Here is a 13,842-nt window from a genome sequence, read left to right as displayed (position 1 = left end):
TACTCAGCCTACTAAGTTTCTTGTTGATACTTTTGTAGTTTCAGAGTTATGACCCTAACAAAATTCAAAGTGTAAAAATGAAAAAAAAGGCCATAACTCTAAAATGAGACAAGGTAGAGTTACGGCTTTTATGCACAGCACTTCTTCTCAATGAGATCTATCTAGTTTCTAGTTGATACCCCTGGTCGTTTCAGAGTTATGTCTCGGACAAAGCTCAAAATGTAAGAATTAAAAAAAACCCCAAGTACTCCAAAGTTAAGCAAAGCAGAGTTGCATTGCACTTCTACTTAATGAGATCTATCTACCTACAATGTTTCTTGTAGTTCAAAGTCCCGGACAAGAATATGCGGACGGACGGACAAAGCGGTTATTGTCATCTCTGACCAAATAATTCTTTATCAGGTGAAGAGTTTCATTATGTTTTTAAGTGTCCTCATGTTGACATTTATCATAGAAAGTACTTGACTCTTAATTTACGAAGAGGAAACATGTTTAATGAAAAGCAATTATTTCAAAGTACTGATAGAACTGTATTAGTCAACATGTCTGTTTTTACACAAAAATAATATATATTGTGAAATAATGTTTACCGCCTTATAGTGAGTCTCTATTGTCAAGTATTGTCATAATTTTCATTATTTGATTTATCTTTTTTATGTATCTTATTATTTATTTATTTATTATTTTTTCGTATGTAACGTCTTATGACATTTGTAATCGCATTATGACACTTCCTATATAATGTCGGTGGAACTAATTATATGGGCATGGAGTGATTACAATATGGCACCTCTTCACTTCATTTGTGTTTTCAGTCAGGAATTTTCATGGTGTTGTTGCATTATGTTACTAGTATTTTATCTCTTTCTAGTCTCTCATCTCTATAAGTCATACGTAAGTATCTCTAGTCTTATTTTTGTATTAATCATGCAAATTACAGTTGTTTGACTACAAGCGTTTTTACACATTTGTATTATTTTGTTGTTATTGCTCATTTGTAATGTGAAATTTGATGTTTATCACACTGGTCCCCTAATGGACCTAGTTGAAAAATAAAACTTAGAACTTGAAACTTGACAAATATGCATTCAACCTAGTTTCTTAATTTTTCAACAGTTTGTTCCTTTGTTGGAAAGAGCTTTTAATTTGGACGAACCATTCAGAACCTGACTTTCCTTTTCCAACTTGGTTACTGGATATGTTCTTATGTCTGTAAAGACCCACACAGTCATGTTGCAATATAGTATTAACATTGCAAGGGACCTTCTGTGCCGTAATTTAAAACATACGAAGCCGGTATCGTACTTAACATTGACATAGTTTTATTTTTGAAACAGCGACTGACAAATATTATCAACTTTTGGAATTATATTGGAATATATGATATTTTAAGAAAAAAAAAAAACAACAACTTTTGCAATCGATATTACACAGTAATATCCAAGTGTTGCTTGGAAAAATATATTTAAGATGTTATTATTCCTTCTTCACATAAAATCCCGCCCTTGAGTGATATTTTTGGGCCTAAACATGCTGCACAACATGTGTCATTTAATAAATTTACGTACATGTACGATACTAAATTCGTTGGGAAAGTCGTACTAAATACATAAACTACAACATATTTTATGTAATGTTAGAAATGTATGTTCGATTAAAACTGTGGACTCATGTCTGTTTGTTTAAAAGTAGATATTGGCCGTTTTGATTGGTCGAAATTCATCACCATCATCGACTGTAAAACTGCTAGTGGTAACTTAGGAAACGCCTTGCTTGCGGTTGTGATTCCAGAACCAGTCGAAATACTTGATGACGACATCACGGGAAAGAAGCTTCTTTCTGCCTAAAAACATTAAAAGAAATGACTGATAAAAACAGAATTTATTGTTTATCCAATCAAATGCCAGCTTTGATACACATCTTTCCCCATTGTGTTCAAGGTTTGTTCTGACCTCACTAAAGTTGTTACCGGTAACTTCTTATACCAAAAATATTTTAAGAGGAGGCTTTAGATTACAATTTCTCACGTTGACATAAGTAATATTAGGAAAAAAACTACAAACAAATAAGCAAAGAATCATATAACAATATATATTTATATTTTACATAATATACATGTGCGAAGTGTTGAAAATTGAGTACCTCTCAAGCCGGTGCTAGAGGGTGTGAGAGATGTTGTACTTATTCATTATCCCTCATGTACAGACTCGATGAAACCAAGTCTGCAATTTTCATGTTACATGTATTTTGTTGTGATTACCCTTTTTCCAGATTTTTTTACAAGAATATTGTAAATTTATTTTGTTGCTATTGTCAGTCTGCCGTTTTATGAACGACTTATGTAATATGTTCTTCAAAGAAAAAGTTTCAACCGGACTGTTGATAAAGTTCGAAGCTGGAATTGATACGTGCTGATATTTTTCTTTGATACTTTTTCTTAAAAATATTTTTTCTTTAAATGTTATTTACATCTATTATTTTAGACAACCTTTAAAAAAAATATGGTGTATAGTTAACGGACGTTGCGCCATTTGTCATTTTATAAACATCAATTTTTCTGAAGAAGACTAAACATCGAAAGCGAATGGAAACCGTTTGTTTTCAAACTGATTATAGTCAAGCCTTAACGAATAGATATAATAATGTATTTTGAAAGTTTTCTTTTCCCTATGATTTTCTCAAGGCTAATACATTAGTGTTTGTATTCTTTAATTCAACAAACTTTTTGTTATGATCGTCAATTTGTTTTTTCTTCTATCTGTTTAGCTTAGAACTCGCATTTGTTCCTTAAAATCGTATGCCTTTTACTACCGAATGTTTAGTGAAAAGTACTCGGGCTTGACAAAGTAGTGAACCGTGACCGGCTGTCTTGTAAGCAGACGAAGAAAAGAGACCAACCCTTCCACTTTATAACATGTAAATTGTTTACATTTATAATTCATAAAATATATTTGAACCATTGTCGTGTTGTTGAAAAACGCTTACTTTCACAATACATGAATGTATTATTCTTACAGATAATCTGACAACTTGCGTACTTCATTTTTGTTTAAAATTTTGCTATTGCCCTACTTAGTTAACCTTCATAAAGCAATTGAAAGAACAAAGCCAGTATCAGTGTGTCATTAAATGTAAGAGGGAGCTACAAAGAAAACAACAATTATTTGCTCCTGTAATTTCAAAAGTACCTGTACATTGACGATGCTTCTGTTGGTAAAATACCACAATATGCGCATGGATACATACCTTGAACGGTGTTTGTTGTTGTGTAAAGGGAAATGGATAACGTGGATACACAAGATGAGCACTTTGTTTCTCCCGCTTCCTCCACTTAGCTCTCCGATTCTGGAACCATACCTGCAAATATAAATGAACGAATATTCCAAACAATTTAGTACCGTAATACCGTGAATATTCCAAATAATTTAGTACCGTAATACCGTGAATGTTCCAAATAATTTAGTACCTTAATACCACAAGTATTTTTGTACTTGTGATAAATGATTATATACTGGCAATTAATTGAGTTTATTAATTTAATAATGGCAATGACTGGTCTCTCTCGGTTCATTTATTCATTTCATTAGCTTTGTGTTTTTTTGACATTTCCATCGTTGTTAATAACACCATTAGAAGAACATGACATTCAGAAAAGTAGTACATGTATAATGCATTGATAATTACTGAACTAGCTTTAAGTCAACCAGATGTCAACACACCAATAATACATGTATATATATAATATATTATATATATTATATATATATATATATATATATATATATATATATATATATATATATATATATATATATATATATATATATATATATATAATATATATATATATAATATATATATAATATAAATATTAATGAGGTGTGTATGTCCCATATTTAGCAAAATACTTGTCAATGAAAATTATTTAAGGAAAACGAAATGATTTGTTGTAAAAACAACAACAAACAACTAAAATAAATTGTACCATAACTTTGATTAAATGCTCTTCTTAAGCCGGTGCTAGAGGGCGTGGAATGCTACTTGCACTTTCCAGTACCGTCCGTGAACACACTCAATCAAACCGAACTAGCAACATTTTTAATTTGGTCGTTTTGGCCGTTCTTTAGGGATTCAGTTTTTGTTCTATTTTACACAACCACAACCCTGAGAAGAAACGTTACTTTTAAATGCAGGAAATGAGATAGAAATAGAATATTACTATGAACATGTACCTGTATTCTAGACTCGGGTAGATGTACTTTTGTAGCCAGTTTCTCCCTCATAAATATATCAGGATAATGAGTTCTTCTAAAAGCAATTTCTAGGTCCTGTAACTGTCTTGTTGTAAATGTTGTGCGGTTACGTTTCGTTTTGGAACCGCACTTATTTTGCGACGTGGGCCGAAGTTTTTGTGGGATAAGTTTTGCGAGCGATGGTCTGTTCTGGATATCAGCTGCAAAATATAGTGCGTGTTGTTTATTTAAAGGCCCATTATGCCTCAGAAATCCACTTTTTTTAGAAATGTCAAACGTGTGTTAAATAATGTTTAAATAACGGATCGAGAGCATATGAGATGTTATTTCAACTGCAAAAGATAGCGCTGAACATGCAGTATTGAAAGGTAGCAAAATTTTAACAAAATAGTATTTGGACTGCCATACAAAATACTAATTCTTTATAATTATACCAATTGCAATCAGAGCTTAAGATGCAAAAAATAGATAATGTATATAGCATTTGAACATGTTATTGGAATCTGTTGCAAGATACCAAAAAATAAACAGGTTTTAAGAAATAAAAATTATAGTATTTCTGAGGCATAATGGGCCTTTAAATAAATTCCTTTAAACCAAAATACAAGCTGAGGCCATTTGCTTTTTTCCAGTTAACTGGAGCCACAAATACATCAAATTCCTTAATAATGGTTGTTTAAAAAAGGGAATTTTTCACAAAAGTCGGTTAAATACCAAAATGCACCTTTGATTTCATAAAATTTAGTTTCTGATCAAAGATTTTTGGCTTGATTCATTGTAAAAGGGTTTCCTATTCATCTCTGTTCTCGAATACAATATGCATTGCTCAATATAATCATTATGTCTGATACGAATGAATAATTTTCTTTACAAATGGTTTTAATTGAAAGTTCAAACCCAGGATGTAGACAAAACAGAACAGCCACAAAAGACAACAACAAAATCAATAACATATAACATGTTATAACACTGCAAATCTGTCAATGAATTATCATCATTTCTTGATAATTGATTTTAGTTTGATTGTGTAGGAAACTATAATCTTACATACACTCGGATCTGTTTCCAGAACTGAGCAATGAGTATAAAATTTGCTCAAAGATACAACGACTTGCCCCTGACGGGGTTTGAACTCACAAGGCTAGCGATCCTTAGATTAATAGTCCGACACGATAACCACTCAACCATGTCACTTGATTTTATATTTAGATTTATAACATTATGATTTACATTTTCATGTACCAGATTTTGAAATATATTAATACATTTACTTTGCATGCGCTTTTTGATAAAGTATTTGAGCCGTGCCATGACAAAACCAACATAACGCGTTTGCGACCAGCATGGATCCAGACCAGCCTGCGCATCCGCGCAGTCTGATCAGGATCCATGCTGTTCGCTTACAAACCGTATAACCTATAGAAAACCTATAGTAAAGAAACTGATAGCGAACAGCATGGATCCTGATCATACTGCGCGGATGCGCAGGCTGGTCTGGATCCATGCTGGTCGCAAACCTATTATGTTGGTTTTGTCATGACGCGGCTCATTTTATTACCTATTTAACTTACCTTTTGTTTGTGTAGCCGTTTGTTCTTTTGTTATTCCTAGGATGTTTGATATGGAAAACTTCAAAGGCACTGCTTCACTTTCGTCTTTATGTTCCTCTGTTGAGATAGGAACAATTTCTTCTATGTCAGTTTCTATCTTTTTATCTTCTTCCGTGTCAATTTCGATTGCAATCTCTTCATTATCTATAGATTTTGTTTTAATTGCCATAGAAAAATTGATAGGTTGTTCTTCGTCCATAGCTTTACTTCTTGATTTAAAGTGTTACAAAATGTTTACTTAATTTATAATTAAATATCATATTATAACTCCATTTTTATTAAGTACTAATGCGAGTAGGTTTTAAGAATACGTCGTTACAAAAAAAACATTATTAACTGTGTTGATTAAAGTAGAATGAAATCAAAATAATTCAAACTGGAAATAGATTAGGTTTATATAGGCGTGAGGGAAGACGATGGAAGACCCTCAAGCACAGCCTGCATTGTTTCCCGGCGTAACACGTAATCTATCTCAAGTTTGATGGACTCATATCCTGAATAAAGGAACTGAACCGCGTTCTTGAATACTCACCAGTGACTGATTTATTTAGAATTATTTCCTTTCATTTTAATCTTACACTCCTATTGAAAGTTTCATAAGTACCTATGAGATAACGACAGAATATTAAAAGAATTAAAAGGTTTCACCAATGTCATTCAGGTTTTATATGAAACAATATTTCTAGTCTAAATGAGACAATTAGCAGACGATTTAATCTCTGGGAACGGCCGACAAGATGCTGAAATCAGATTCAAGAGTACTAATTTCCAGCCTTGTTCATATACGGCTTCTTTTAATTTCCTTAGTCTAAAACCGAAGAAGAAATAATTTGCCGATAAAAATGGTTCTCTCCAGTGCCTTCATAAGTTGGCCAAATAAGTTTGGATAACCATTGTACTGTCTATTGTCTTAATAGGTGGATCATAAGATAATAATTCAACAATGTTATTACGGTCGCATCATTATTGCAAAAACATAACAAATTCCATTAGTTCCTGTTTCATATCTTATGATGTTGTTAGTTAAGAAATAGTTTGTTGATATGACCGGGAAAACATGCATAGACAATATATTCACATTGATGGATTCTCCATTAGCGCCAAACTCAAATATTTCTTGAAAAAAGTTACAGGCTTTCAAACACAAAATGCTGCCATCGTGGCAGAAATGTAATTTTGATGCTGCCAAAACTGTTAGAAATTTCAAGTCACTCTTTTTATTATATTTATGCTAACGGAGTTTTATTACTATTATCTAAAATACTTTTTCAAGGTAAAAAAGTTTTTTTTATGCAGCATCAAAAAATAAAGCTTTTCATTGTGACGCATAGCTACACTACGACAAATGCCGTACGTCTGACCTGTTGTGTCACCCATTTACAAACCCATGTCTATAAATCCTCGCTACGTATTTTCTTTTTTTTTTTGCGACTCGAACTTGAAAACATTTGTTCTAAGCTACTTTCAGAGCGCTTCGGACATCGTCGGCAGTGTCAAAATACATTCTGCCGGCGACGGCAGCATTTTATTTTGACTTAGCTAATTTAAACGCCTGTAACAGTTTCAAGAAAAAATATTTATGTAGTAGAAATTTGGCTTCAGGGACCTCAAGGGGTGAACGAAATGTGTATAATACGAGATCCATAGGAACATAGGAATTACCAGAATGTTTCTCCAGTTAATGGACAGTAAGTTCATAGCAATTTAATTATCTTTATTTTCGCAAAATAATTATAAACTCAATTTTCATAATTACCTGTTATCAGCGGCGCCGGTCATACGGCGTGTATCTATTTATAATGAGCCTCAATTTGGTAGGTAGTTGGTAGTACGTAGTTGGATATTCGAATAACCATCTACCTACTAGCTGGTAGTTGGTTATTCGTTATTCCCACCTATTTAACGCTTGGAAGTGGAATTCAAAAATCTTCCGATCCCCGTGGCGGCACTGTCGTTTCGATAGCATAGGTAACAGCAAGAAAATACTTATGTTTGTGAACTTTGGTTGTGACCTAACGGGAACGAAAGGTGTAATGGCCCTTTTAAGTAGCTTTAATCGAAAAGTACAATCTTTTTATAGATTTTTCCAGAGCGAAGGAATTATGAATCCAAAAAAACTACCGACGACAGACAGCTTGGAAAAGAAAGCTCCGGGGGCGGCTCTAGACAATTAATTACGTTTGCAACTAATTAAACTCATTTTTTCCGTTTGCAGGCTGCCGGTTATCGGCGGATCTAATAATGGCCGGAGTAGTCTGGAGACATATGGAGAAACCGTCTCCTCAGTTTTAAATACACCAAAACTTAGATAATTCAATCCACTATCACCAGCATGGAATGTTAGAACGCATCATACATTTTTAAACACAGAATAAAGGAGGGGACCTTGTTTGTTATTCGTGTGAATCCCCAACTAGCAGCCAGAAGGTAGTTGGTTATTCGAATATTCCTTAAACAGTAATTTTCAAGAATAAAAGTACCAGGTATATAACAAGATATATGAAAACTACCAAATGGAATTATCATGTCTCCATAAGTCGATCAAGGGTCTCAGTTGGTTAATAGTGTGAATCCCCAGCTAGCTACCAGCAGGGAGTTGGGGATTCGAACTTTGCATGATTTCAACTTAATACAAAAAGCACTTTTTCGAAATAAATGTTACGTAAATTTTTTACAATAGATGTGTTCTTCAAAGTGGAAATAACCTGTCTCTCTATGTCCACCAGGGTACTCAGTTTGTTATTCTTCTTTGGTTTAAACGACTTGAGTAATTTGACATTTATACATAACGTGAAGAATAAACAAAACGGACTTTTCCCTAAGAAAAAAGGTAATCTATACAATCAACGGATTTGATATTGAAAAGGCTTTTCTCTTGTGCCATGTCATGTTTTTGTTTTTAGTCCGGCTGGGCTCCTTGCCGGTAGTCATGTGTTGCTGGGTCGTAGAAAAGAATTTGAGCAGTATATTTCACTTTTCTCTAAAATAAATGTCAAATCAACATATAATAAATTTGTGAAGACGTAAACACTAGGATCACAAATTTTGTGAGGCAACCAGTGCGGAATATAAAGAGAATTAGACGAGTAATGTGGATAACCAATCTCATTATGGTTATGGTATCATTTTCCAACAATTGTTTTACGATTAAACTTTGATGCTATGAGTCGATTTGTTGAAAGCTCGGACCAGTTGTCTCTTTTTGCGTCTCTCTTTGCCAGATGCCAGTATATTGATAGATATATTTACGCTGATGTATTTTATACGATATCTTGCAAATGTTTCAATTATGAAGACGACTTTAATTTAAAATATTTTGAAAGATGTTTCTCCATTCTTTTTTTTATAACAATGCTCGTTTTGTATTTATTAATTGAATACGATAACATAAAAATAAAAAAATAAAAAATAAAATAAATGAAAATCAAAAATTACAATATTTCTAAATTGATCAAAAACCGTTACAGGTGACAACTGCTCAGTCTATCTTATGTATGGCACAATCCTTTGTCATAAACTAAACTACAGAAGCGCCCTGGTGCTAATTCATAAACATATATGAAGGTAGGAGGTAAAAAGCCTAATTACGAGTTTTTATCTCCTACGTAAGAAATTAAAAAGTGTGATAAGGAATTTAAAACGTTGGAGATATTGACTCCTAATCCCTACGTATAACTTAAAATTGCTTTTTAGGAGTTATAAAGTTCTCAGTGGTTTTTTTCTCCTACGTATGTCCTATAAAGATGTATATTACATATAAAGTCATATGTAGGAATAAGGCTCTTATTTCTTCTACGTAGCAGTCATAAACTCTTATTTATATATTTTAAATCTCCTATCTTGGAGTTATGAAGTCCTATGCAGGAGATATAAGTCTATGATTTACCTCCAACAAAGGAGTTACAAATTCATAATAGGGTTATTTTTTTTATCTCCTACATAGGATTTTTAAGTCCTACGTAGAAGTTATAAACACCTAATAGGTTTATGTTCTAATCTCCTACGTAGGATATTTTTCTTTTATTATAGAACATTATCAATTGGCAAAGAGACTTTCAGGTTTTATTTGTATTCAATTTAAATAAGAAATTTTTAAGGAACAGTTAAATGAAAGAAACTGCCTGTTAAATGGCAATCCGAGCAATGTTTCAGTGATTTGTTCATGCTGGCCTCCTTCCTGTCATTTTCGACAAGTCATTAATTCGTTCACAATATACTAATTCCGTTATCTCTTCTTTCTTGAAGTTCTTGTATGTTATCTCCAACCTTCCTTTTGCAACACTATACATTCTCTAATACTAAAAGTGTAATTTGCATTCTATTGGATTGTCATGACGTTTAATATTCTAACTATATCCTTCTAACTATATCCTATCTCAAACTATATGCACCTACATAATGTCCTGTGCTAGACACCCAGGGTCATTGTGTCAATAAAAGGAAATATAATTCTTGCAGCCGTGCGACATACCTTCTTTTTTTCTATAATATTAAAACCTAGGCGTTCTGTTACAATATTTCGTTCAACTGAGGAATTCTATTTGTGCTAATCATATAACAACTATTACCTGACTCTATACGTTTCCTGTAGGTATCACTACTACAAAAAACAAAATTAATATCTAATCGTTTGTAAACGGGGAACAGTCTTTCGGTTCGATATCACAGGACCGTTTGTGTAAATTAAACAAAAGAAATGAGAATAAAGGCAAATGTAAGTTTTATGAATTGTATTAAATATTTAAGTCATCATATTTCATAATTAACATGCATATAAAATAAATAAGGTAGGGGAAATAAAAGAAAATCGGAAAACTTCCGAGAAATGAAAACAACGGCTTACCGCAATGGTGGTCAGAGCGCTTCTCGTCTTTTATGACGTCAAACCTTCACGTCCAAGTGTTCGTTCAAGTTTGACGTCATAAAGTGACGTCATAAACATGTTAATTAACAGGACACTTGTTAATAGCAATTAACATACAGAATGGGATAAATTTAAGTTGGCAAAAGTGCCAAATGATTCCAAATACTTATTGTTTAGCAGCGTAATAATATTGCCTAACTTTAAACAAGAAAAGTGATCGTATAGTGTTTCAAAAGTGATCGTATAGTGTTTCAAACGTGATTGTAAAGTATCAGTACTAGCATAATGGAAATTAAGATATCAGAATTAAATAGAAATATAGTACTTATATAAAGTAAATTTGGTCATCTATTACACGTTATTTTGCTTAACAATATTAATTGAGAAGCTTTATTGGTGCTATTTATATAACACACCCTTTATGATACGTAACTATTTACTGACTCGATTCGAGGATTATCCACATATAAAATTTAGTTTGTATTAAACATGAAATACAGGAAACATACTCTATCTTCATGTCCACTTGTAGTACAGAGAAGTGAAGGGTTTAAAGATGGTAAGCAAAATTTTTTGACCTTTTTTAAAAAATACTCGTACTATGCTCATTTTTAAGTAAAATATTTAAAACACAGAAATTTATTAAAATCTATGGAATTCTTATTGAATATGTCTAATTGGAATAAAAGAATGAAGCAAGTTGTGTTCCCTATTGCAGGCCAAGTAAAGTTGGTATTTTCTTATGAAAAACTGCCAGTTTTTTTCATGACAATATATATTCACATTTATGACCCCCTACGGTGTGTAGAATTTTAAACATAACACATTGTGTAAAGTCAAAACATGTTTATTTTATATCTACAAAGAGATATTTTCTAATATAAAATTTAGCATAGTATATCTTTAACTAAGGTAACTAATGAATGATTTATTCAAGTGAAAAAGAGTGTGACTTCATTGTCATTATAAATATATACCTTTTAAACACACATACGCTACCTCAATCAAATCGTTATGAAAAAACCTCAGTTCAGATCAGAACAGAACACATTATGTACATTTTGTATCAGGTTATCAAAATGTAAGAATGATAACCACATCGGGAATAATGTAAAATACAAACGTAGTTACTTACCTTGATTCAGTGGCAAAAACAGGTTACTCTTTTACGACTAAGACTAGACGTATTGAGTTATGTCCCTTACATGTATACATTTAAAGTTGAATCAAGTTCGTTAGATTTTCAGTTGTTTAAAGATTTAAAGTTTTTTGTTTTCTTTTTTGTTGTTGTTGTTTTTTACATCAGAAACTTTGTTTAATTTGAAAATCAAAGCGTTTTTGTTTGATTAAATGTACCTTGTTAAATTCAAGTTTGGGCAAATTGTTTCGAATTAGGATTTTAATCAGTTTTGTGAAGACATCTCAGGCTTTAACGAGCTTGCTTCACAGAAAGGTATGTGACAGATCAATGCATGTTAAATGTTTGCGGGCAATATTCAAAGGGGTATGATATTCTTGTTTTCTTGCAGAATGACTTATCCCCTAAATTGGAATAGTCCATTCGTAGTTTAAGGGATTTTAATACCAAGCTATCATGCAGCTGAATAAAGCATTCTCAGACTGCACGGACGGCTTTGGTGGCAAAAGCTTATCACTTCCGGATCCATGCAGTTCAGAGTTAACAAGTGAGGTTAACATTTAAACATAGGTCATATGGCGACGTTCCAGCTTTACTGGTGGAGGAAGACCTCTGGTGCAATTCCGTGCATTATTTCAGACACGAACGGGCACCTGAGTAGAATCACCGACGTTTCGTAAGCTAGTCTAAACCATCCTCACATGAAAAATCCAAAGTTCCTATCGGGATTCGAACCCACAGCGGTGAGGGGCAAGTGGTTTGAAGTTAACGACCTTAGGCACTCGGATACGAACATCCCAACACTTGACGTTAATTAAAGAGAATGTGCAATCATGGAGTTGAATAGTGTATGTATATCTGTGGTGCAATCAATAATATAGAAATACACACATTAAAAAATAAAAATACAAATAATATTTTAATGGATACCAATAGCTCTTAATAGGAGTAATTCTAATTTATTACTATAATATTCTAATTCTTAATTCTAATTTATGTTGCGCAATGTGACTTCATACATGGTTTAGTCTGTAAAAGTACATTCGAACTTTTATTGAATAAATTCTCGTTAACAATTTCAAACCGCTGCTGTAAATCATTTATTTTATGGTAAGTGGGAATTACCAAACGTAATTGTGTCTCGCTTCCCCCGCTTGTAAGTTCTTGACTAAGCAATTTATAAAGTTACAAATTTATTGATACACTACTACAGTGTGCCAGTAAGATTCATAAAAAAAATGTTCCAAATATTTACTTCTTTCCTGTAAAATTTTGTGTAATGCATCTGTCATTACATGTTGTTTGAATTATTCTCAAAAAGGTAAATTGAGATATTATTTATACAAATTATAAAAAGTAAAATTATGTTGTTTCCATTATCATAGTGATGGATGAGTTGCGACGCAGAAGGTTTCCATTAATCATTTAACACATGTAAACAGTGTATGTAAAACAGAATTAAATATCCCGGAACAAAATATAATGCTGCTGTTTATGTATGGGGTTGTAATTGTGTAGCATTAAATTCTAAGAAAATATACAAATATATTTCTTTCATACATGTGTTTTGGAAGTATATTTTTTACAAAAGGTCAAACAAACGTTTTGTAAAACTGCAGACAGAGGATATACTTTAAGGGTAGAGTCTGGTCTGAAATGCAAGTACATGTATTGCTTTGACCTGGTCGATAACCCAATGAAAATTATAAAGTTTTAAATAAAAGTATTAACAAATTAATAGTTTATCAAAGAATTCATGTACGCATCATCATCATCAACATCATCATCATCATCATCATCATCATCAGCAGCAGCAGCAGCAGCAGCAGCAGCAGCAGCAGCAGCAGCAGCAGAAGCATCATCAACGACAACAAAAATATTCGTTTCTAGATAACATTTTTTCCACACGAATACTCAGTTATTGCTGACGAATTTAAAACATTTTTCACTTGTGTATAGCATTTCCATTGTATGGCA

At 32.5% G+C, this 13,842-nt stretch overlaps 1 protein-coding gene across 1 annotated transcript; it reads right to left on the bottom strand.

The window, feature by feature from the left end:
• Positions 1-1,305: 1,305 nt before the first annotated feature.
• Positions 1,306-6,228, bottom strand: LOC132722676 (retinal homeobox protein Rax-like). The gene is made up of 4 exons (XM_060707197.1): positions 5,825-6,228; positions 4,233-4,453; positions 3,247-3,357; positions 1,306-1,843 (listed from the first exon to the last, which is right to left on the bottom strand). The coding sequence occupies exons 1-4, from the start codon at positions 6,060-6,062 to the stop codon at positions 1,655-1,657; spliced, it is 759 nt and encodes a 252-aa protein (XP_060563180.1). The 5' UTR covers positions 6,063-6,228; the 3' UTR covers positions 1,306-1,654.
• Between the last annotated feature and the right edge of the window lie 7,614 nt (positions 6,229-13,842).

The sequence above is a fragment of the Ruditapes philippinarum genome, unplaced genomic scaffold, assembly GCF_026571515.1.
Source record: "Ruditapes philippinarum isolate M1 unplaced genomic scaffold, ASM2657151v2 ctg46_1_1_1_1, whole genome shotgun sequence".
NCBI lineage: Eukaryota > Metazoa > Mollusca > Bivalvia > Venerida > Veneridae > Ruditapes > Ruditapes philippinarum.
The sequence above is the reverse complement of the archived record's forward strand: the minus strand, read 5'-3'. Positions and strand labels throughout refer to the sequence as shown.